Raw genomic sequence first — 24373 nt, forward strand, 5'->3', positions numbered from 1 at the left:
CCAAACTCTCACCCAAATCCTTCTCACAAAAAAACAACAACTTAACTTTGGCTGGAAGTATCAGAGCAACCAGGGATATCGTCAAGAAAATACCTAAGTTTCATTTAGAACCTCATCACATTGATGAGGGAGTGTGGAACGACTTGCCAAACTCTGTGATGAACCCACCCCACCTTGCCCACAGTGGCACTTCCCGATCACATGTGGGGAAGCTTCACTATGCAACTTCTGCCCATGTTCTGGGTGAAATGTCATAGGATGCGAGCACCACAGTTGATCAACAGAGCCCTGATGGAACTTGGTGTGCATCATGTGATGGGGCTCAGTGGATCAACTGTGCTGCAAGCATCTTAGGATGCTTGCGAAGATACTTACTATGAAGTCCTATGTCTCAGGAGAGCTGAGTTCTACATCTGAATTGCCATTATAAAAATACTTCTAGCTTCCCATACAATTTGATCACAAGGTACAGAATGCATAGTTCAGAAGCCTCTCCCAGTATGGTATGCCAATATAAGCCAACAATAACAGGAAGCCCCAGCTGCATTAATTACCACTAGAACAGGTGAGACTTATTTTCCTTTTTATGAACAGCAGACACATATTTCACATCATACGGATGTGCAAACCAAGTAAGTTAGAGATGCATAAACCCCAACATTTCACAGGTGAAACCAGGACGTGTGGGGCCAAGGACCATTGGATTGTGGTGCTCACTCAGCTATGGAAACCCACTGGGTAACTTTGGAAAATTCATTCTCTCTCAACCTCGGAGGAAGGCAAAGACAACTGTCCTCAAACAAGTCTTGCCAAGAATACCTTGGACCTCATCACATTGAAGTTTTTACCTGTTCTAGGATGCATTCAGCACAGTTTGGGGACAGAGCCAACTGGATCCCATCAAATGATGTAGAGCTGCTTGTGGAGAAGCTCCATCCACAAACTGTACTGGATACGTCCTAAGAAGAAGCAAGGAGAACATGGGAAGTCTCCTGTGTTTTCATTGACAGTGTCATGTATCATGTTTCACAATTGAAGGTGGTTGGTGGTGTCAGGCCTCACAGTTGGTGATGGAAGAGGTTAATGTAAGTCTTAGTCCTAATGGGCTGAGTAATCTATAAGTAAGAGTTTGCAAGTGAAAGCAATTAAGGGCGCAGACATGCAAGAGATAGGTTGCAGCTGGATTTTACTGGATATAAGGAGCTAGCCTGGAGACTGATTTTTGGCAGAAAAGTATTTGTCCTATTTTGGTTGTGTATGCTGCTGGCTTTCATTCCCAGGTTTGTGGATTTTTGGTATCCTCACCTGTCTCCTGAACTCTTGGAACTCTTGAATCTCTAGACTGGATATTGACTACCGTATAGACTCTTGATCCTTGGACTTTACTCACTGAAATCTTGGCGTTTGAGTACTGGACTAGACCTTTTTGGCTATAGTATTCTCTCAAACTTGCATCAGTGTTTGCTATCAGTTTTTGTATCATATTCTGTGGCTGAGTGCTATCTTTGTTTTATATTTTGGACTATGAAAGCAGCCAGAGAGTAAGTGCTTCTTTAACTAAACAGTTTGACACATGCTGAGTGTTTGTTTTGGTTCACCTCTGTCTGTGTACCGGCAGACAGCAAGAAATGGGGCAAGGGAGCAGTGCAGCAACACTTTCCTCCATGTGATGGGAAAGGTGGTGCTGCAAGCATTGTGGGATGCAAGGTGATGGATTCTCCCTCCTCCTGCCAGATTCACCATGATGCCCAGTGAATCCCCCACTGTCACTTGCATTAGGTCACTTCATGTGATGAAGTTGTTTATGATGGGTTCTCCTTAGGTTCGCCAAAAGTCAGAAAAGATTTGGCACACTACAAAAATAGCAAGACAGAGTTATTAATGAGAAACTACACACAAGTTAGTAGAGCCTATTGTAATGGGCAAGATTCTGCTTCTTAGTTAACTGAGTACAAAACTACTTTTGCACCTTGAATTCAGTTTGCAGCAACTTAAGTAAGACAAGAGGAAAGAAAATGAAACTAGAAACATTATAAAAGCAGCTGGAAAAGTGGGCTGACAGAGGGTTGTCCTTGCCATAGTTGGAGTGTGTGGAGATAGGTAACATGGGCCACATTCACATGTTGGAATACAACTCTGATTATCTTTCATGGTGTTTAGGATGGATGGAAGCTGCAGTACAACCTGTTCAACTCCTGTAACCATATAGTTGGAAGAGATCACATGGGTCAAATAGTCCAACCCCCTGCTCTGCAGAAAAAGCACAATCAAAGCAATAAAAAAGAAGTACAAACTAATCTATAACTGATCTAAGTGGCACATTATAATAAAAAGTAAAGTATCACAATGGAAAAAAATTTAAAATCCTATAAGAGGAAGGCAGTTGTGTGCCTTGATTCATTGCTGCTTCACAACACTATTGCTTCAAAGGCTCTAAACAGTGATTCATTTCGGTTTTCAAGATTTATACTGTGTCCTTCAACCGGTTGCCAGGGTGATGATAGTGAGCAAATCTAGCATTGTCATCTGTATGCTGCATTTCTTGCAGCTACAAACATCCATATCTCCTTTTTCTAGTTAAAGAATTACAAGGACACCGCAGTCTCTCTGAAAGTGCTAAACATTTAAACCATACCTATATGAACACTGCCTGTGATAAATTCACTGATCACATGAAGGGTTTGGCATCTATCATAAAACAGACATTTTTCAGAGCATTTTTTTCTCTCTCTCCTTCTTTCTCAGCCTCTCTCTCTCTTATCACTTTGGCTTGCCAGCTAAGAATGGGAGGCAAGCTATGAGATGAGAAAGATCAATCCATTGGTAAAAGAAGCACGAGAGCAGTCCTGCACATTCAAGCAAGCCCAGAATAATTACAACAGAGTAGTGTGAAAGATTGCTTTATGACATTTCACTTCACCTGACTGCATTTTCCTACACCTAGCTTTTACAAAGTGTACACAGAATGGATTCTACAGTTCTGGTTGGTAGCTGTTTTCATAAAAGCAATGCATTGAACTTTTTCCTTGTTTCCACCATAATAATAGTAAGAAAGGAATGTAACAAAATAGCCCTTAATATAATCTTTCCCTCAAAGATGGCTTTAATATAAAACCATAGAAAATCACTTATATGTGTGGCTAACCCTGAAGCATGCGCTAAAAGATCTGCAAATGTTTTTCCTCCTGTTGGTTCTGTCTGTGTGCCAAGGCAAAACTTCCTGAGCTTCTCCTGGTGCTGGCGTGGTAATACTCTACCTCATTATGGCCAGCAGCCTGGAAAGTTGTTTACCCATGTTATGGCTTCCAGGTAGACTGCTGTTTAGCAATTTGGGTCCTCTCCCTCCTTCTGCACCTGCTCAGTTGCATTTATGTGAAAAACTATAGCATTTGGCCACAGATTAGAAGAATTACTTTTTGGACAACAAACTCCAGAATCTCCCAGGAATCCTGAGAGTTGTAGATGGGAATATGTTTTTCCTTTTTTAAAAAAAAACTAATTTTTATTCAGAAATAATACAAAAACAGATGTTTATGATACACATACACATATGGTTAAAACTAAATAACTGGCCACTACAACAGTTTACAAAACTAAATCAAAAGCAAACACCTAATTATATCAACATGCAAATACTTATAATCACACAGCTAAAGAGACGATTCTATGAACTTCATACTCATTGGCTGGATCCACACTGGCCTATATACCAAACTCTAATCCCAGATTATCTGCTTTGAACTGGATTATATGAGTTTACACTACCAGATTTTATTTTTATTTTTTTTTGGTCGTGTCAGGAACGACTTGAGAAAACTGCAAGTCGTTTCTGGTGTGAGAGAATTGGCTGTCTGCAAGGACGTTGCCCAGGGGATGTCTGGATATTTTGATGTTCTCCCATCCTTGTGGGAGGCTTCTCTCATGTCCCTGCATGAGGAGCTGGAGCTGACAGAGGGAGCTCATCTGTGCTCTCCCAGGATTCGAACCTGCAACCTGTTGGTCTTAAGTCCTGTCGGCACAGGGATTTAGCCCACTGCACCACCAGGGGCTCCTGTTGCCAGATAATATGGGATAAGCAAACAACCTGAGATCAGATCCTGAGATCTAGAGCAGCGTAGATCCAGCCATTGTCTATTGATTTTACACCTTGTTATTGTACTCCCTTTAGGTAGTACTATCTAACCAGACTTCTACCTTAAATAACATTCCTCTGTTTCATAAATACTGCAATTGACATCTGCTTCCGTTGTTGTTGTGAAAAAGTAAGAAGCAAGTCCCAATCTTTTCAAAGTTTGTCAAAGATTTTTCCTTGATCAGCATCATCAGTTCATCCATCTCAGGTAATTCACAGATCTTCGCCAGCCATTCCTCTTGCATTGGGATAACTTTCCTTTCAGAAAATGTAATTTTCCTATGCCTTCATCTAACCCAGCTGCAGAGCCTCTTTCTCGGCAAGAACTCCAGAAAGAAGGAAATTTAAGTTCACGGTACACATTGGTTCCACCACAGCATGAAGTAATGAAAGCTGAGGAATGTGCTTGGTCAGTGCTCAAATTATGAACTTAATGAAAACCACAAGCATGGTTTTCCCCTTCCTCAGTTTAGCATGTAAATAGCATGTACATCCTTAGTAGCTTTTTAAATACAATTTATACCTGGCCATCTTTCCAACGTGCTCAGGATAGCATGATTCCCCACCCCACACTTTTTGTGAATTAGAGCACAAAAAGAGACAAGGAAGAGATGGGAAAGACATCAAAGAAGAAACCAGCAAATCATTTCCAAACACATACTAAAATCAATGACATTTAAAAATATTATTTTTAAACTGTGTGACTAAGAACCTCATCGCATTAACTACTAGATTCGTCAAGGATCGTGGCGAATCTGGCAGGGCCAAGCTATGGGCATGGGAAACCCATTGTCCTACACTCTGCCACATCACCCACTTTGCAACTTAACCCATCCCACAGGGGGAAGTGTCCATCACCAAGCTTCACCCCGATGTTCCTTATGCAACCTAGGAAACCTCCTGTGTAGCAGCCACTGCGGCCAATGCCATTTTCACTTATATTCAGGCATGGAGCACCACCAGAAGTAGATTTATTTATTTATCTTAGACACCCTTGTCTTTAAAAGCCTGCCTTAATAAAAAGGTTTTAGCCTGCTGCTTAAAGGAGAGCAGGGAGGAGGCCATTCCGGCTTCCCTTCATGAGAGGTCCTTCTTTGTCCTCTTCAGATTCTGATGGCACTGTTACTGTGGTACATATTCTCAAATCACAGTGTTGCTCCTCTGAGTCAGGAAAGGAAGTTCAGAATACTGTAATAACATTTCAGAAAGTTCAGTCTTCCACTACTACTTTACAGAAGTTTCTCTTCAGTTCACATCATTGTTCTGGAGGATGAGGGAAGGGAAGGGAAGTTCAAATGCTGCCTTGAGCAAAGCAAGAATCCAGGATCTGTACAGATTATGCAGATAAACCTATTTGCATGTTTTTGTTCATTAGCATCAGTGATTCACCTTCTGCTGGCAGGGAACAAGACTGTATACCGAAACTCTGTTTTAGCAACTAGAAACATTACTGTTGTTTCTGATTTTCTCAGGAAAATGTTTCCCCAAGAAAACAGGATGCTGTTTTATACTGTCACAAGGGGGTGTCAAAAGGGTCACCAAAGACCATAAGAAAACACAGTATTTTCTGTTGGTCATGGGGATTCTGTGCGGGAAGTTTGGCCCAATTCTATCATTGGTGGGATTCAGAATCCTCTTTGATTGCAGGCAACTATAAATCCCAATAACTACAACTTCCAAATGTCAAGGTCTATTTTCCCGAAACTCCATCTGTGTTCATATTTGGGCATATGGAGTATTTGTGCCAAGTTTGGTCTAGATCCTTCATTTTTGAGTTCATGGTGCTCTCTGGATGTAGGTGAACTACAACTCCAAAACTCAAGGTCAATGCCCACCAAACCCTTCTAGTGTTTTCTGTTGGTCATGGGAGTCCTGTATGTAACGTTTGGTTCAATTCCATTGTTGGTGGAGTTCAGAATACTCTTTGATTTTGGTTAACAATAAATCCTAGCAACTACAACTCCCAAATGACAAAATCAATTTTTTTGAGTAATGGTCACTCCTTGGGTTAGTAGGTGACTTGTGGCCAAATTTGGTGGCAATTAGTCAAGTTGTTTTTGAGGTATGAACATAGATAGATAGATAGATAGATAGATAGATAGATAGATAGGAGAACAGATCTATCTGGTTCAATCCTGTCTGCACAAAAGGTGAGAATCATGGAGTTCTGCATCTGTTATTGGACTGCAACTCCTTGCATACCCATTCCCTCCAACATTTCACAGAAGAAAACTGAGGCATTTGAGGACAAGAAACACAAAAGTGTAGTCAAAATGGCATATATTATTATTGGGGAAAAACAGATAAGTTAGGAGAGGCTTCAAGCAGTTTGTTTTTGCTTGAATCTACAGGGAAGAGCAAGATTTCGCCCCCTCCTCTTCTGCATTAATTAAGTGAAAACAACTTAAGCACTTTGAATTCAATTTGCAGCAGTAAGCTGGGGACAAAGAACAAATACGGGAGGAGGAGGAGGAGGAGAGAAAAAAACACAGATATTTTAAAAGCAGCCAGGAAAAGTGGAATGAGAAAGGCATAATTAGATCTGTTCTTGCCAAACTGGGACATTTTGGTGTGTTTACACATCTCACTGGCTGATGGGAGTTTCAGTCCAATGAGGATTTCAGTCTCAAAACATCTGGAGGTCTAGATGTTTTGGGACTTCATCACATGCAATAAAATCAGCGTTTCCACACATTTAAGAAATGGCTACCAACAGAGGCCATAATATGACATAAGCTTGTACAGTGGGTTCTGTATTTTGCCATTTCTAAAGTGTTTTCCCCCCTATGATCTCTTTTTCAATTCCCTGCTTAGATAAGTGTGAAAACGCCAATTTACCATGTGAAGGGGATTCCCCCTTGCCTGCTTGTAAACATAACGATGACATCATCATGGAGGAAGGAGCCGAGATGAACAGTATTGATTCCTTTCTTCCACCATTACGGTTTTGGGACCAAGGAGGAAGGTACGGTAATTGATATCTCTTTTTAAATGTGAAATAAATAGACTTACTTTTTGAATTGAGAGCTATCTGTACTTATAAAAAGAAATTGTAATATCCAAAGAAAACGGGGAGGAGACAGTGGGAGGAGAAATATGCTTCCCATGTGATGAGAAGGCAAAGGGAAAAGAAAGTGGAAAGAAGGATACACCATTTGATGGGGGTAGGAAAATAATCCATTTAATTTCAAAATGCAGCTTTGTGAAGCTTAAAGGAAAAACAACTGTCCCAAACGTTTTACTTATCCTGTGAGATGAAGTCCTTACACTGACTTGCAGCAATTTTCCACAAGTTGAAAGCAAAGGTCTTTTCTACTCCTCCTAAAGAAGCTAGGAAATGTTCTGGATATAATGCATATTCTCTACCATGGAGCTATGGAATTTTCCTTGTGATGCTGTTCCTTTTATCTTTAAGGGCTACCTGCACCAACCTGCCTTTAAGGCCATCGCCATAAGTAAACATATTCAGAGATTTGGCAGATAGTAAACATAATAGCCCAAGAAAAGCATGGTTTGCATATCCACTGTGGTGCCTATGCAAGAGCAAATGGGAGGCAGAGTGAGGGCAATGAGGGGAGTGGGAGGGAAACCCTGACTTTATTACAAGCATCAGTCTGGATTTAAGCCTATCTATCTACAGCATGTATGTTATCTTTCATAGAGAGTCATTCTTTAAGTTCAGAGATAATTTAGAACAGTTGAAAGAAGCAGTTGTATTTTTGTATAAGATAAGTGATAATATTTTTAATCGTCTGAATTAATTAATCTCTTTCTGCTTAATTGTTTTTGAATGGCAACTATTGAGCAATTTTTCAGAACAACTGCAAGCTATAATGTTGATTGCTTAATAGCTAATTAAATAAAAAGCTAGTTAATCATTTCTTCAAATACAAGAAATTCAGGTTTGAGGTTGGTACGCACCCTATTTGTATATCCTAATCCCTGTGTAATTACCTATAGAAATCATAACAACTTCCCAACAAGGAATGCTCTCCTAAAATAAGCTGCAGGAAACAGGCCATGGGTTGTGTTTTCACAAAACAGCGAACGTTGAGTTCTTGTTCATCACATTCACAAACAAGAAAGTAGAAATTACTGGAAAATACATAACATGTTTTGTTAGCTGTTAATAAGCTCAAAAATATATTCCATTTATGCTACAGCTGAAATGGGCAGGGTTTTAAATGTGATAAGATGCTATTTTTTTAATGATGAACAAAAATGTTAGAAACCATAGGTGTGACAGAGAAATTGGTATATAATACTTGGGTTGGGGTCCCCTTCAGGGTAGAGAAAGGCAGGGTACAAATAGAGTAAATAAATAATAAATAAATAAATTTAGAGTCTTGTACATCTATAAAAGTGCTACATTAAGGAAAGTCCCCCCAAAGCATGGTTCTCAATCTGAACAATTCAAATTTGCTACTGATATGCTCTCATCCCAGCCATATGTATATATTTCACTGACTCTTCAACAGGTATGGTCAAACTTTGGTCCTCCAGGTGTTTTGGACTTCAACTCCCACCGGCTGTTAGGAACACCTAAGGGGCTTGAAGGGCCATCTACACAGGCCACATGAGTTGGCCCTGAGATGCATGGACTCGTTCAAAAAACTTGGGGCCTGGAGTGACACTAGCAGGAGTAACTGGGGTGAAAGGAGGGTGTGATTTCTTCTTTACTCCCCCTTGTCTCTCATGTCACTTAGTCACTCTGGCTGTCATCAATACTGGTATCAAGTAGTGACCAGTGCGACTTTTTGTGCCAGTAAGGCATAATAAGACCCAGATCTATGGGGTCAACGTGTAATCTGCATACCATCCAGCACCTGAGTAGCTGGTTGTGTGGACCATGGGTCATCTAAAGTACACCATTGTGGATCAGAATCAGTTTGTGGCCCTTGTAGATGAGCCCTGCTAGAACATGGCCATTCAACCCAGAAACCACGTAACAATCCAGTGATTCTGGCTGTGAAAGCCTTTGACATTACATTGAGCCCTAAGTCACTTAACCTCACCCACATGGGCTAAGGAGATACTCGTGTAATGCTAAACTGACTTCACAAATGCTTGCAATATTGATTATTGAAACCCAACCCCCCATTTTCTCTTGATAGTAGGAATCAGAAAACCCTTGCATAACCAATGCACTCAGTGCCCTACTCGCTTCCTTCCAGCCCCCATGATGACATGGCCTGACAAGTCTGGTAAAGACTGTGACAGATACACAGATGGCAGTACAGATGGATGAGTCACACCCACTATATCTAAACATGTCATTCATAATGTGTGAAAAGAACAAACGGGAGCTCATGACCCCCAAATACCCATTCTCTCTCTCTCACACACACACACACACACACACACACACACGAAATTGGGTATGGTTTTGTGAGAATCTTCTGAAGAAATACATTTTCCAGATATGTATGTGGAATCATGCTGAAAGTGAACTTGAGTGGTACAAACCGTATCAGAAAAGGCCAAAATGTACTTTTTGCTGAGCCCAGAAAGATTAATCAGAGCTTTCTCTCCAGCTTGGATATGAGTAAAGATAATAGATATTGATTGTGGATGTGCTCTAAGCACCCTGGATGTTGAGCACAATTGCAGGCATAGGCTCCATTCCAAGTTGAGAAAGAAGCCTGGGGTTTATTTTTATGAAACACTCATAACAAACACTGGCAAGTGGTGCAGTAAGTACACAACCCCAAAATAGGATAGCATCTCAGCCAGCTCCTTTGTGTTCTTCAATAAAACTCAGAGTTAAGGCAGCCTACAATGGCGCAAAGGCTTCTGGCCATATCTGAAAGAACAGCCAGTCCTTCTACCCAGGGCCAATCTTACAACCACCTTCCTTAAGCCCTGTTGCTCACTAACTAACTTTGCCTGCATGTGGTAACAGGCATGACTCTTTTCAAAGGGAAGATTTTGTGAATACACATTTTGGGATTACTAGCAGGATCGTGTTGTTGGGGGGGGGGGGGGGGGGGGGAACAACCCAGGAAAGCATTTACCTTACTTAAATACATTGAAATAAAAAACAAACGAATTCTGTGTTGTATCAAGTCTAGTCATTTATTGATATTCCATTAGAAAAATGCCCAGGCTATAATAGAATAAGTGTCTGGACAGTGCCCAAGGCTGTAACTCAAAGGATTACTATATTTACCAAAATGCTATTGGAAACTACAAGAAGAGTTACCTCAACAATTATGGTATGTCAATTCTATTTTTAATGCACGATGGTTTTGCTTTATTATTAATGAGATGTTTGTGTACTAATACTTACAGGAATATACAAATCAGAGCTTGGGGAGTTTAAAACTAATTAGTTAAAGTACCAAGGAAGCAGCAACCCCAGTACAGTAGTTATTGGTTGTTGTTTATTTGTTCAGTCGTTTCTAATGCGTCGTGACCTCATGGACCAGCCCATGCCTGTCAGCCGTCACCACCCCAGCTCCTTCAAGATCAAGCCAGTCACTTCAAGGATAACATCCACCCTTGATTGGCCCCTCTTCCTTTTTCTTTCCATTTCCCCTGCCATCATTGTCTTTTCCAATAACTGTCATTATTTAACATTTCCTAAAATCCACAGTTTTACATTTCTGATAGGATCAAACAAAATAATTTTGCTGATATAACTCTTGTATCACCTTAAATGACATCAGATTCCATCTGATCTTGGAAGCTAAACAGAGTGCTTGGATGGAAGACTGTCAACAAGAACCAGATGTTGTAGGCTACATTTCTGAGGAAGGAACTGGCAAACTCACATCTGAATATTCCTTGCCAAAGGGTACATCTACACAGGCCAATAACCCTGGGGTTGATCCTGAGTGGAGTACTGCAGATCAGCCCGGGTGAGTCTACACTGCCGATCTCCGAGCTGCTACAATGGGAGGGAGTCCACACCATCCCAGCAGTACTGAACACTTCCTCCAGTTGCACTAGCACTTTAGCAAGGTGATGAGTGAAAACCATGAGCAATTTTTGCTCTGTGGTTGCTACTACAATGACGACAGAAAAGCAACAGTAAATGTCATCACCTGTCCATGGACAGCCAAAGCCTGGGGAAAATAGGACGGTTGTGTAAACAGTGGGGGCCAGTTCCAAAAAAAGTACCAGCCTAACTGTATACATGTCCAAAGTGTGCATGAACTTCAGAACTTCAGGTAGGCTCCAGGGCATTCCCCAATTTTAGGTAATGTGGAGCAAGGCCACATTGAATGTGTGAATTGGCTCTGTGTATCATGTGAACACCATGAATTCTACTCACTTCCACTTCATCTCATTTGGCCCATATAGATAGGCCATAAGAAAACCCTATGAAATTCATGGGGTTGCCACAAATCAACAGGCTAGTTGAAGGCACATACACATACTTACATACACACTTTCCTTATCCTGTTTCTTAAAAGTGGCTAAAATCATCAATTTCAAAAACTATCTGAATGCTACAAGCTGCTGGTTTTTGGTACAAAACATACTTTGCTCCCACCCACTTTGTCATCACCTCCATATGCACAACAGAACATCAGGGAACAGAATGAGGCACAACATGAAGGAGCACATGAACCATGTAATATTTTTCTTACATCACTTCCTCTATTTGGTGAGACCATACATACATAAGAATGGAAGTAACTTTATGCATTAGTATTTCCCTGTAAATGAAGTGACTTTATTCTGTATTATCTTACATCTGTAATGCAGTATAATTATACCTGGGGGAAAGGAGCTAATTATAATTAATGGGTTACTTGTAATTAGTTGCTTCCAAGCCAAGGTAAAAATCTAACATTAGTAAAGATGAAGTTGTAAAGGAAAAGCAGAAACGTATACATTAATCCAGTTGAATTGGTTCTCAAAACAGCACTGTGCTTTTAAATAATTCTGCCAAAGCTCATCAAAGATCTCAACAGTCTTGACACAGCAGGACAGCAACATGACATTTGCTTGTTGTGTGAGCATCTCCTGCAGTCAAGTACAACACACGGCAAAGGCACTGCAGGTCCTGTCTACTCCAAAGGAAGCCCGTGAATCAATATAAACATCATGCACAGAATGGCAGTTCTCAACCTCTTCTTTGCCATGGAACCCTTCAAACATCTTTTGTTGCAATGGACAATTAAGACTTGACTCATAATTTAAAACTCTAAAGGGCATCAAATATTTATGTAACATTGCTCACAAAGGACCCTCAGATTTGGGGAGAAATAAGTAAATGTACACACTCCTATTATGATATCTTTACAGGAATGATTCTAACAATAAGAACACCTGAACACTGAAATGTTACCTAATATTACTTGATAATTTTAATTGATTGATTAATGAGAAAGCTGGTGCCACATTTCATTTATAAGGCTTTTTATATCAGAGTTAACAGTAGAAACATTTATTCTGAATTCTGACTCTACATTTTTCAAAAAGTTCCTATATTTACCGTATATACTCGAGCATAAGATGACTAGAAAATAAGCTGAGACACCTAATTTTACCACTAAAAACTGGAAAAACGTATTGAGTTGAGTATAAGATGAGGGTGGGAAATGCAGCAGCTACTGGTAAATTCCAGAATAAAAATAGATACCAATAAAATTACATTAATTGTGGCATCAGTAGGTTAAATGTTTTTGAATATTTACATAAAACTGTAATTTAAGATAAGACTGTCAAACTCTGATTAAACCATTATTCCAACCTTATTCAATCTAAATGTGCTTATGTACCCTTCCAATAATAATTAAGCAATAAATGTAATATAAACAACAACAATAATAGAGTAAAATAATGAAAATGTAATAATAATAATAGTAATAATAGAGTAAAATAATAAATGCAATAAAATAGAGTAAAATAATAAATGTAATAATAATAATAATAATAATAATAATAATAGAGTAAAATAATAAATAACCTTGACTCAAGTATAAACCGGGGGGGGGAGGGGACCTTTTCAACCTAAAAAGGGCTGAAAACAAAGCTTATACTCAGGTATAAACGGTAATTTGTTAAATAATTGAGAACATAGAATTATTTTCACACAAGTATATCATTATGAAAAACATCAATACTTTCACATTCCTCCTCAATTGTTCCAGAAAATCTGTTTGCAAATGAGCCCAACAATTTGGAAGGGAATGCTCCTTGAACTGCAATTTCAGAACACCATCTGTAGATATTTCTATGAGCTTGTCTTTCTCTGTTGTTCTAGTTCAGGCACATTAACTGAAAATTAATCCCTAATCCAGTTTTTGCTTGCACCCGGAACAGGGAAATATTCATGAAAACTGCTGCAAATCTATAAATGTTGTGTAGTAAGTGATGTGTCCTCTTCGGGCAACCCTTTGTAGGCGGAACAAAGAACTTTTGTGAGGTTTGAAAATGTCTCATCATTTCAGTTTGATAAGCAATGATGTCACTGTTCCAACTTTTTCATCATTGCATCAATCTTGCCTTCAACTTAAAGAACTTTTTTTTGAAGATTTAACTTGAGCATATTTAAATGGATGAAAATATCTCATTGTACTAACCAGGAAAAATCTGTCAAATGGTTGCTGAGATGGAATTGCTGTTCATTTCTCAATTCGAGACAAACCTTGTGACTGCTAATGAACCTGACAGTGTAAGAAAAGTTGATGTTGTTCAACCATCCACAGCATTTGCAAAGCTCTTTAAAAAGTCTTGAATGTATTGGTTTCCTTTCATTAAAATCAACAATTTTGACTAATTCGTTTGAGATCTGTGTTATTTTTCTGGTATCTTCTTAGCTTCCCTATAAATGTCACAATAGTAGGTTTGTGCATTTTGGGTGAATTGCTATCCATTTCTGCTTGCCAAATACCAGAAGCCCCCATATCCATTTTCTAGCGGCTCACAAAAATGAGTGTGCTGCTCAATGGGCATTTTTGTTCAGCAGCCAAAAAAACAGCTCTTTTTGGCCCATTGGTGGCGATGGGGAATTATGAGGCTCTCCTTTCCCCTGGGAGCCTATCTTTTCTTCCCTTCAAGGGAGCCTGGGTGTCAGCAACGGGATTAAGAAAGCACCCTATCCAGCCCATTATGGGAGGGGGGGACTTCCCACAGGCTCCCCTTCCATATCCTTCGTTAAGACCTAGCTTTTAAAAAGCACCAGACTTAAGATACTATGCTTTCTGGATCCTTTACCTATTTGTAGAGGAGGACACCAAGTTAATGTTTCTACTCTAGAGGAGAGGCAGGCTCATGCGCTAGCACTAGCAGGATGCCATGCAGCTTTCAAGGCATTTTAAGGAGACCCAGGGAGGGAAGAATGATGACTTGGAGTTCAGTGAATCTATCCTCCCTGGACTACCTTAAAAATCTCTGCTGTTTTCTTTACTGCGTCTGCAATCTCCTTTCTGCTTGGGATTTTGCTTCCTTAACACAGTTTCTACTTTCTACTCTAGTGGAGAGATAGATTTCTCTTTTTGTTTGCTGGGATTACTATTATTAATTATTATTATTATTATTTTAGAAGTATTTTCTGAAGAAGAGGAAGGGAATGAGAAAAAGAAGCTAGGCTGACTCTCCGTCTCCAAGCCCCCAAACACATGTGCGTGCACCCCACCCACCGTCCCCCAGATCCCCAACTCCCAGTCTGTTCCACTTAAAAAAAAGAATCAGGAAAATGAAGGAAAATCAAAAAGATTCAACTGTGATGCTGAATAGGGGAGGAGGAACCATGATCGGCTGTTATGTGGTCCCTTTTTGGATGGGAATCCGTAACAGCTGGCCCCTTGCCCTTTTGAGCATTCAGACAAAATGGATAAGTCAAATGGCCAAAGGGACCAGCTAAAAACAGATCCATGCACATGTCTAGTATCAAGTCACTGATGGTATGATTTCCTTAATTCATGCTACAAGTCCAGTAAGCTTTCCAGATATTATTCATGTCCCATCTGTCCTAATTAAATGCATTCCAAATAACCCATGATATTATACACTAATCTAATTGGTTAAATACTTCTTCAGCTGAAGTGTGTATCACGAAAGAGATTAAACAGTAAATCTTCAAAAATATTTCTCTCTTCCTCATATCTGATATAGCACAATAAATTCACTTTGTAACATCTAAGCTTTTGTCCAGTTGCAAAGCAAACTAAAGGGGCATCTGGCTTCTTTCGAGTAACATTTCCTTGTTGGCAAACCACTTCTTCACTGTGCCATTTGACAAAGGTGTTAAGGAATGGTCCTTGGAAACTTTCTCATTAATCAATGCAGAAACCATAATTTTTGCAGCAGATAATATAGGTTCTTCAGCTATTGTGTACAGTTTTCTGATTTTTGCTACGAGCTGAGAAACTTCAAATGAAGCTATCACTGCATTTTCATTGTTACAAACAGATGTAGTCTTTTTTTACAATTTTTATCCCATGGAAAGAAGAGGTTTTAAAGTGGTGCCAGTCTTCTTTAATATAAGGAGCTTTGGGCAGGGCAATTTTATCCCATGGAAAGAAGAAGTTTTAAAGAGGTGTCAGTCTATTTTAATGTAAGGAGCTTTGGGAAGTGCAAGGGATCTCTTGGCTTTTGGGCATTGAAGTAATATGGAGAGGGTGGAGAAAAGGATCCCCATGTGATGGTTTCAAATACAGGCAACAATGTGCGAAAACCTGAAGAAAGAAACATGTGTGATAGGAAGACAAAATTCGAAATGGAATGATTGGGGATCTAACATTACGATACGACTATCTCTTTGCTAGACAGACGGTCCCCAACACTTCTTAGGGTCCATGTAATGAGGTCCCTAGTCTCCAAAGCAGCAGAAAACAAGCTTCTCCCTCCTTAATATGATATCCTTACAGATATTTAAACATGACTATCATGTCATCTCTCAGCCTTCTTTTCTCTATGCTAATCTTACCCAGCTCCCTAAGCCATTCTTTGTAGGGCTTGTTTTCCAAACTTTTGATCATTCTGATTGCCCTTTTCTGGACATGTTCCAGCTTGCCATTATCCTTCTTGAAGTGTGGTGCCCAGAACTGACCAAAGCAAAATAGACCAGGCCTGCAAGTGGACCAGATGCAGCCTTCCTTGCAGGCCGCGGGCAATCTCAGACCCATCCTCAGCCTTGTGCCATTTCCCTGGGAATGGCACATGGCTTGGAAGGGGTGGGGCTTCCCCTACAGCAGGGAGGAGGGATGGCTTGCCAAGCTGTGCAGGCCTGATCAAGACACTATTCTCCTATTGATGCATCCTACAATCGCATTGTGTCCCCATGGGTAGATGGGGCAGGATATAAATAAAATTATTATTATTATTATTATTATTATTATTATTATTATGGCTTATTTAGCTGCCGTATCACACTGTTGACTCATGTTAGCTTGTGGTCTAACTAAGACTCCTAGATTCCTTTCACATGGACTGTTTTCAAGCCAAGTGTCACCCATCGAATACCTGTGCATTCCAGTTTTATTGCCTTAGTGCAGTACCGTACATTTCCCCCTGCTGAAATTTATTTTGTTCATTTTGATCCAGCTCTCTCATCTGCTACAGTCTGTTGGCAGCAGTATTAGCTATTCCTCCCAATTAGGAGATCATCCCTGGGGAAAATATTCTAGACAGAACTATATTTACTTCAAGCCACAGTATTCTAATCTCAGAAGACAAGGAAACTCCAAGATGAGTTTCTGAGACGAGTGACTGGGCAAATGGACATAGTCTATCCAAATTTTAAAAAAGGCATAAGAAGAAATATATATTCTATATAAAATGATACACAGGAAAGATATGCTCCAATTCATCAGGAAGAAAGGTTCCAACCCAATCTGCTAGTTTTCTATTTGCAATGAAGTTTTCCTACAACAATATATGAGCTCTCATTTGCAGTGGATCAGTACAGTCTCCAAATTTTGCCATGAACTCCCCCCTTGTTTTACTGCATATGTGGAATAGCCTGGGGAAACTCTTTGAAACTGATTCCATGTGTCGGTTTGTCCACACATACGCTTTCACAGGTGTGTTTGTGACAGTGACTACATTCCAAAGGCCTGGCCATCAGAAAACAAAACAAAACAAAAAAACCTAAAACTGCAGGACTATATGAATAATAACAGGAACTGGCCTAGCACTATGAGCTTTATAGAGAAAACCAACCAGTTTGCACTGGTGCCAAATCCATGTTAACTTTCTGTTGACCTTCCTGAATGGATAGAGAATAAGTGGCACTTTGAAAGCTGGTATTATACTGTTCCAGTATACTTTACTGTTGGTTGTCCTGGCTGGGCTGAATGAAGTTAGAATTCAACATATGGAGACCTACAAGTTGCTACATTTATGTCATGAGCTGCACTTCTACACTCAATCAGCTGAGAGTATACAGCCATTGAACTCAGTGGGACTTATGTCTGAGTAGATTATCTGGCAGTGGAGACTCATATAATCCAGTTTAAAGTAGATAATCTGGGGTCAAGTCCTGGGATATAGGACAGTGTGGCAGGGGCCGAAGAACAGTAACATTCAAGCACAAAGACCATTGAAACCGATTTTAAAATGTATATTTGACAATTTCTTGTTGTTGTGTGCCTTCAAGCCATTTCTGATTTAAGGTGAACCCATGACAACCTTATCACAGGTTTTCTGAGACTGAAAGGTGTGACTCTCCCAAGGCCACTCATTGGGTTTTTACAGCTGAGCAGGGAATCAAACTCTGGTTTCCAAAGCCATAGTCAAACACTCTAGCCACAACACCATGTTGGCTCTTAGACAAATAATGTCCCAATTTAAATGGCAAGGGCCTTCCTGGAAAAAAAGGTATTTGTCTGCCAGCAGAAGGATAACAGCCTAGCCTTCTCAGCAGAGAACCCAGAGCCTAGGAACTGTCAGTAAGAAGGCCCTCTCAAAGAATGAGAGGGCCTTCTTATTGACCAAGACCAAGTCAAAGGCCAACCCCCAACAGAGGGAACACAGTGTTTCAAATAGTCTGACATAGGGCTTTCCAGGTCATAATCCATAGTTCTCAATCAACTGGGATGACATGGCAGTGCAGCTGTTATACCAAAGAGTTTGGGTGTTCCTATACTCAGTCCAGCCTGTAAGATTACAGTAGTCCACTCACAATATAACCAAAACATGCATTCATTATTGCCAGACCAGACATCTCCAAAAATAGGAGCAATTTGCAACCAAGCAAATTTTCAACTTGTCCCTGCTCAGACATAGACATCTCAGAGCACACTCAAATTGTCTTTGAGTGAAATGTAACTTTTGCCAAGTAGACTGAATATTACACCTTGGTCAGCATTTTTTTGCTTCTGTCTTGTTTGGAGTAAGCTTCAGGCTGCTTGACCTCAGTCACGCTATGACCAACACACAGAGCCCATATCATCTCTATGCTGATATCAACTGAAATAATTTCACCATCGGTAGGATCAGTTAAATTTGACTAAAAATCTTTGCTATATGCCTACATGGGATCAAAAATGACTACTCATCATAGAATGAAATGTTTTGAAAAAGCAATGCAACCTGGCAAAATGGCACTACCTAAAAGAATCCCACACCTTGTGTGACTGTGGAGCAGAACAGACAACTCTGCATCTGTATGTTGTCCACTGTGCCCTGCCTCATGTACAGAGGAGGAATTGTTGGAGGCTACAGACAATGCCGTTGCTGTTGCCCGTTTTTGGTCAAAAGATATTTAGCCACCTGCACAACTTCTATTTTTATCAGTTTTATACTAATTTATGCAATGCTTTTGATAATAATAAATAAATAGAATCATACTTGCTGCCCTCTCTGCTTCCAAACTAAGAGGTATCCAGAAATTATTTTTATATTTATTTATTTATTTATTTATTAAAATATACATTTGTAGGTGTTTGCTGCATATAGTGCAATATTTTCCAGCTATTAGTGTTTCATTATCATTTCTCAAATAATATCTTTTCTTTAAGGGGTCAGTTTTCTATTTGAATGGTACAGATAAAGGTATCACAGGCTCTAAAATAATATCCACTTCCTCCTTGTCTACAGTCTTATATAATCCCCTATGTACATTTTGAATTTAATTTAATTTTGCATTATTATTATTATTATTATTATTGAATCATTGATTGCCATTCATTAACAAAGTCCTCTAATAGTTCTCCTCTTAAGAGTAGATATTTTGTCATTATTAGCAAATCTGTAATATATTTTTCCCTTTCTTCTAAGGGAAGTACCTCTGAAATTTTCCAATATCTATCATATACTTCGCTCCTGACACACACAAAAATCTCTTGGCCTGTGTTTTGAGCCCATCTGACCATAGAGTCTTTTACTTCATCCAGTCCCGTAGCCAGGATTTTGTTTCGGGGGGGGGTGAGTTTGGTTCAGGGAGGCTGAGTCTGAGTGAAAGAGGGTCTACCCTAGCAAACTTTTGTATCATTACCCCAATACCCCCATGCATCTGGGATATATTGATCATGGTGATCAGATCATGATATGAATAAACATAACAGTTTAAATAATGTACCAGTAAGGCCTTCCCGCGGACCACCATGAGAATTTCGGGGGGGGGGGGCTGAAGCCCCCCAAGCCCCCCCCCCCCCCCCACGGCTACATGCCTGACTTCATCCTCTTCCATGTGTCAAGTCAGTAGATATATAAAAGAGTCTTTAGTTACTGGAACCTCGCCACATCAAACCATGTTTTCACAGTCTGGAAGCCCAAGGTTTTAAGTTGTTCTTCGAATTTCTCACGCAGCTATCTATATAGAAGCCAGTTGCATTTAGGACCCATTTGGTTCAATTCTTCTAAAGCAGTGGTTCTCAACCTGTGGATCCCCAGATGTTTTGGCCTTCAACTCCCAGAAATCCTAACTGCTGGTAAACTGGCTGGCATTTGGGGGAGTTGTAGTCCAAAACACCCGGGGACCCACAGGTTGAGAACCACTGTTCTAGAGATTTCATTTCTGTGTTTTCTGAGTTGGTCTGCATCGGCTCCCTGTAGGTTAACCATTTCCCTTGTAAGATATTCTCCCTTTTTTAGTATGTCTCATGTGGAGATATGCACTCTGGTGTCTTTGTGTACATTCTTTTTTAATATCTGTTCCAGGCGTTTAGAAATGATCTCTGTGTATAATGGTCATTAAATATGCCTGTTGGTTTGGCCATTTGTGTGTCCAAATATGCATGCCATCCAAATGGGAGATTTATGCCTTAAAATGGAATGTGTCCTCCATCTTGAATGGTACCAACTACATGTATAGGCCTTTGGTTTGCAGTGGTATGGCCACATCTACAGGAGTTAACTAGCTATACACCAAGAGCTCGCAACATGCAGGTGTCTGCAAGGTCCCATCTACACTGTCATATAAAATCCAGCCTATCTCCTTTGAACTGGATTATATGGCAGTGTAGACACATATAATCCAGTTCAAAACAAATAATGGATTTTATGGTAGTGTAGAAGGGGTCCAAGTACCAGGGGTGCCGGGGAGCCTCCCTATTTGTTCAGATATCATTAGAAAATGCAAGACTATCCAGAGACCGAGACTATCCAGAGACTATCCGGGACCGTCTTCTACCTGGAAACCAATGCCCTCACTGTGGGAGAAGATGCAGATCAAGAATTGGGCTCCACAGTCACCTATGGACCCACCGACAGAACACCGACCTTGGAGGACCATCATCCTCGGACTACGAGGGATCGCCTAAGTAAGAAAAAGTAACTTGTTCCAGTAAAATGACCTAGGGATACATTATGGAGTCAACAGTCGTGTAAGAAACTTGTGTGTGTGTGTGTGGCAGGAGTGACTTGAGAAACTGCAAGTTACCTCTGGTGTGAGAGAACTGGCCATCTGCAAGGACATTGTCCGGGGATGTCCATATTTTTTACCATCCTGTGGGAGGCTTCTCTCATGTTCCCGCATGATGTAAGGGACTGAAACTTGCTCTTTTAAAGAAACCATCAAACATTAATAAATTAAGACTACCAACCCAAATTTTGCAATGTAGGACTCCAAAGAAGTTTCTTTTCGTATTCCCAAGGCACTCTTGATCTACTGTCACATCAGACTATTGGACAATGGTAGGCCCCATGGACAGACAATGTGGCTTAATCAGGAAGCTTTCTAACCTTTCCTTGCTCATGATCAATTCTGCCATTAGATGAAAGGAGGCAACCATCTCAGGCAGCAGATACCTGATGCCATGAAAAGGCAACAAAATATTAGTCCTTAATATTTTATTATCCTTCAGTGACTGACAGATGGAGGGGATATATGCTTGTTGGAGTTGCTGCCATCAAAATAATTTGAAGGCCCATTGAATACTATGCAGATGCAATTGTCTGGGGGCAATGCTTTGCTTATCCAACTCAGCCAGCAAAAAACACCTTGGGTACTTTGGAAATGAGAGCTTCAACACTTCTTATACTAAAATGTGGCCTTGCTGGAGAACTTGACACCCAAGAATTGTGAGATTATCTCCCACAATTCCTTTGAACCCTGGACCTTTCCAGGGTGCATCTACACTTTAAAATGAAGGTAGTTTGAAACAGTTTTAACTGTTTTGGCTCCATGCTGTAGAATGCTAGGAGTTGTAGTTTGGCGAGGCACCAGCGCTCTTGAGCAGAGTTGTATGAAGACCTTGCAAAACATCAACTCCCAGGATTCCATAGCATTTAATGATGGTAGTCAAAGCAGCACCAAACTGCATCCATCCTACAGTGTAGATCAGGCATGGGCAAATTTCGGCCCTCCAGGTGTTTTGGACTTCAACTCCCACAATTCCTAACAGCCTCCTGGAACAAACACCTGTGATAAGTGAAGGAATACTGTATACACAAATATATACACACAAAAAACACATATACACAGACTGGGCCACAGCAACCCATGGCAGGGGATGTCTAGTATTATTATAAAAAGTGTCTCCACTGACACTTTAGCACCAATTCAGGTTTCCACAGCAAGCCAACTTTTCAAAATTTATTAATTTTTTTATTGAATCAGAAGCAATTTTTTTGTGTCAGGAGTGACTTGAGAAACTGCAAGTCGCTTCTGGTGTGAGAACTAGCTGTCTGCAAGGATGTTGCCCAGGGAACGCCCGGATGTTTGATGTTTTACCATCCTTGTGGGACACTTCTCTCATGTCCCCTGGGGAGCTGGAACTGGAGCTGACAGAGGGAGCTCAACCCACTCTCATATAGTTATAATGTATAAAAAAAACCCAGTTATAATGTATAAAAAAAGCCTGTATGTGGGTACATATATGTATATGTGTGGGGGATTTTTTGGTCGTGTCAGGAGCGATTTGAGAAACTGCAGGTTGCTTCTGGTGTGAAAGAATTGGCCGTCTGTAAGGATGTTGCCCAGGGGACACCCAGATGTTTTGATGTTTTATCATCCTTGTGGGAGGCTTTGCTCATGTCCCTGCATGGGGAGCTGAAGCTGATAGAGGGAGCTCATCCGTGCTCTCCCCTGATTTGAAACTGTGTTGGTGTATATAAAAATGTATATGTGTGTATGCATATACCAGGCCTGGGCAAACTTCGGCCCTCCAGGTATTTTGAAATTCAACTCCCACAATTCCTAACAGCCGGGAGGCTGTTAGGAATTGTGGGAGTTGAAGTCCAAAACACATGGAGGGCCGAAGTTTGCCCAGGCCTGGTGTAGATGCTTTCCAAGCAATCATCCCTCCACACAGTGGGCATCTGAATTATGGATCTGCTGTGCCCCTTCACTAAATGGTGACAATTATTGATCCTTTATTGATCCTCTTCCTTTAACAATGCCTGGAGCCTTCTGAGCATCTCTGTAAAACCTAAGCAGTGGAGGGGTGAGGGAGGGAGGGAGATGAGGAGCTCCTGAGAGACCATTTCATTCATTTCCTTTTTTCCTCCAGCAGGTGCAGCCTTTCAGAGGAAGCCCCCCATGGAAATGTGTGGCCCTGGGGGAAATATATTAGGCAGCAAAATGACACTCCTTTGGCTATATATACTCATGGAGGCCTCTCTTACACACAGATCTATCAGCTCCCCCACTGCATGGAGTAATTTCTGATAGATGGAGGGAAGGAACTGAGGTGTCTTGAGCATCCATTGCCCCCAATGTTTCCCTCCCTCCTTTCTCCCCCTCCCTTCCCGGCCCTATGGTACCTTTTATCCAGGCATGCGATCCACTCGCTGGAGGAGGAAGCATGGGAGGTGTGGGCAGCCACCATGTTGACTCAGATCACCCAGGATGCTGCTGCTGCCGCTGCTGTTTCTGTTCCGCAGGGTGGCTGCTTTGCTTTGCCTTGCCTCGCTTTGCTCTCCCTGCCCAGCCTCGCCCTGCCTTCTCCCTCTGAGGCTTCTCCCAGGGAAGAAGGCGCTGCAAAGGCGGCTGCTGCTGCTGCTGCTCCTTGCGGCTGCCTGCCTGCCTGCTTTCTTCCCTCCCTCCTTCCGTCCCGCGGCGGCTGTGCAGCAGGCAGAGATGCCACCTGGCTCATCAATCTCTGCCACCCTCCTTCTCTCCCTCCCTCCCTCTCTGCCTCCCTCTCTGCCACCCCCAGCCCTCCTTCTCCTTGCCACCCGACGGGCGCCGCAGTCTCTCTTGGACACAATGGGCTAAATATAACCCGGCGCTGTCCAAACCGCTGAAGTCAGCAGCATTGATCACGAAGGGAGGGCATGGGGAGAGGGGGGGGGGTCTTGCTGCTTGGGAGCCTGCTCCTTCTTTATCTTTGCCAAGAGGATTCTGCCTTGGTTAGACCACACCTGGAATACTGTGTCCAATTCTGGGCACCACAATGGAAGGGAGATGTTGACAAGCTGGAATGTGTCCAGAGGAGGGCGATTCAAATGCTCAAGGGTCTGGAGAACAAGCCCTATGAGGAGTGGCTTAAAGAGCTGGGCATGTTTAGTCTGAAGAAGAGAAGGATGAGAGGAGACATGATAAGGACCATGTATAAATATGTGAGAGGACGTCATAAGGAGGAGGGAGCAAGCTTGTTTTCTGCTGCCCTGGAGAATAGGACTTCCTCATATTCAGGAGATTCCATCTGAACAGGGGCGGCTCAACCATTACGCAAAGTAAGCATTTGCAGTATAGTAGATTTTGCCCAGGGGCGCTCTTGAGGCGCTCTTGGGGGGAAATAGACCTTGACATATGCGAGTTGTAGTTACTGGGATGCATAGTTCACCTACAATCAAAGAGCATTATAAACTCCACCAATGATGGAATTGAACCAAATATGGCACACAGAACTCCCACGATGAACAGAAAATATATATCAGTGATTGGTTGGGGGGGGG

General features: G+C 41.2%; 1 protein-coding gene across 4 annotated transcripts in view; it reads right to left on the minus strand.

The window, feature by feature from the left end:
• Nucleotides 1–23708, minus strand: part of RAPGEF4 (Rap guanine nucleotide exchange factor 4) — a 199934-nt gene extending 176226 nt beyond the window's left edge. For 2 of the 4 annotated variants that reach the window (XM_060779194.2, XM_060779186.2), the window contains exon 1: nucleotides 23237–23706. In XM_060779194.2, the coding sequence (XP_060635177.2) occupies nucleotides 23237–23301 (65 nt within the window). In that variant the 5' untranslated portion in view covers nucleotides 23302–23706. Of the gene's footprint in view, nucleotides 1–23236 lie in introns of all 4 variants that reach the window. The other 2 variants (XM_060779179.2, XM_067471507.1) reach the window with 2 other exon arrangements.
• Between the last annotated feature and the right edge of the window lie 665 nt (nucleotides 23709–24373).

This window comes from Anolis sagrei, chromosome 1, assembly GCF_037176765.1.
Source record: "Anolis sagrei isolate rAnoSag1 chromosome 1, rAnoSag1.mat, whole genome shotgun sequence".
NCBI classification, from domain to species: domain Eukaryota; kingdom Metazoa; phylum Chordata; class Lepidosauria; order Squamata; family Dactyloidae; genus Anolis; species Anolis sagrei.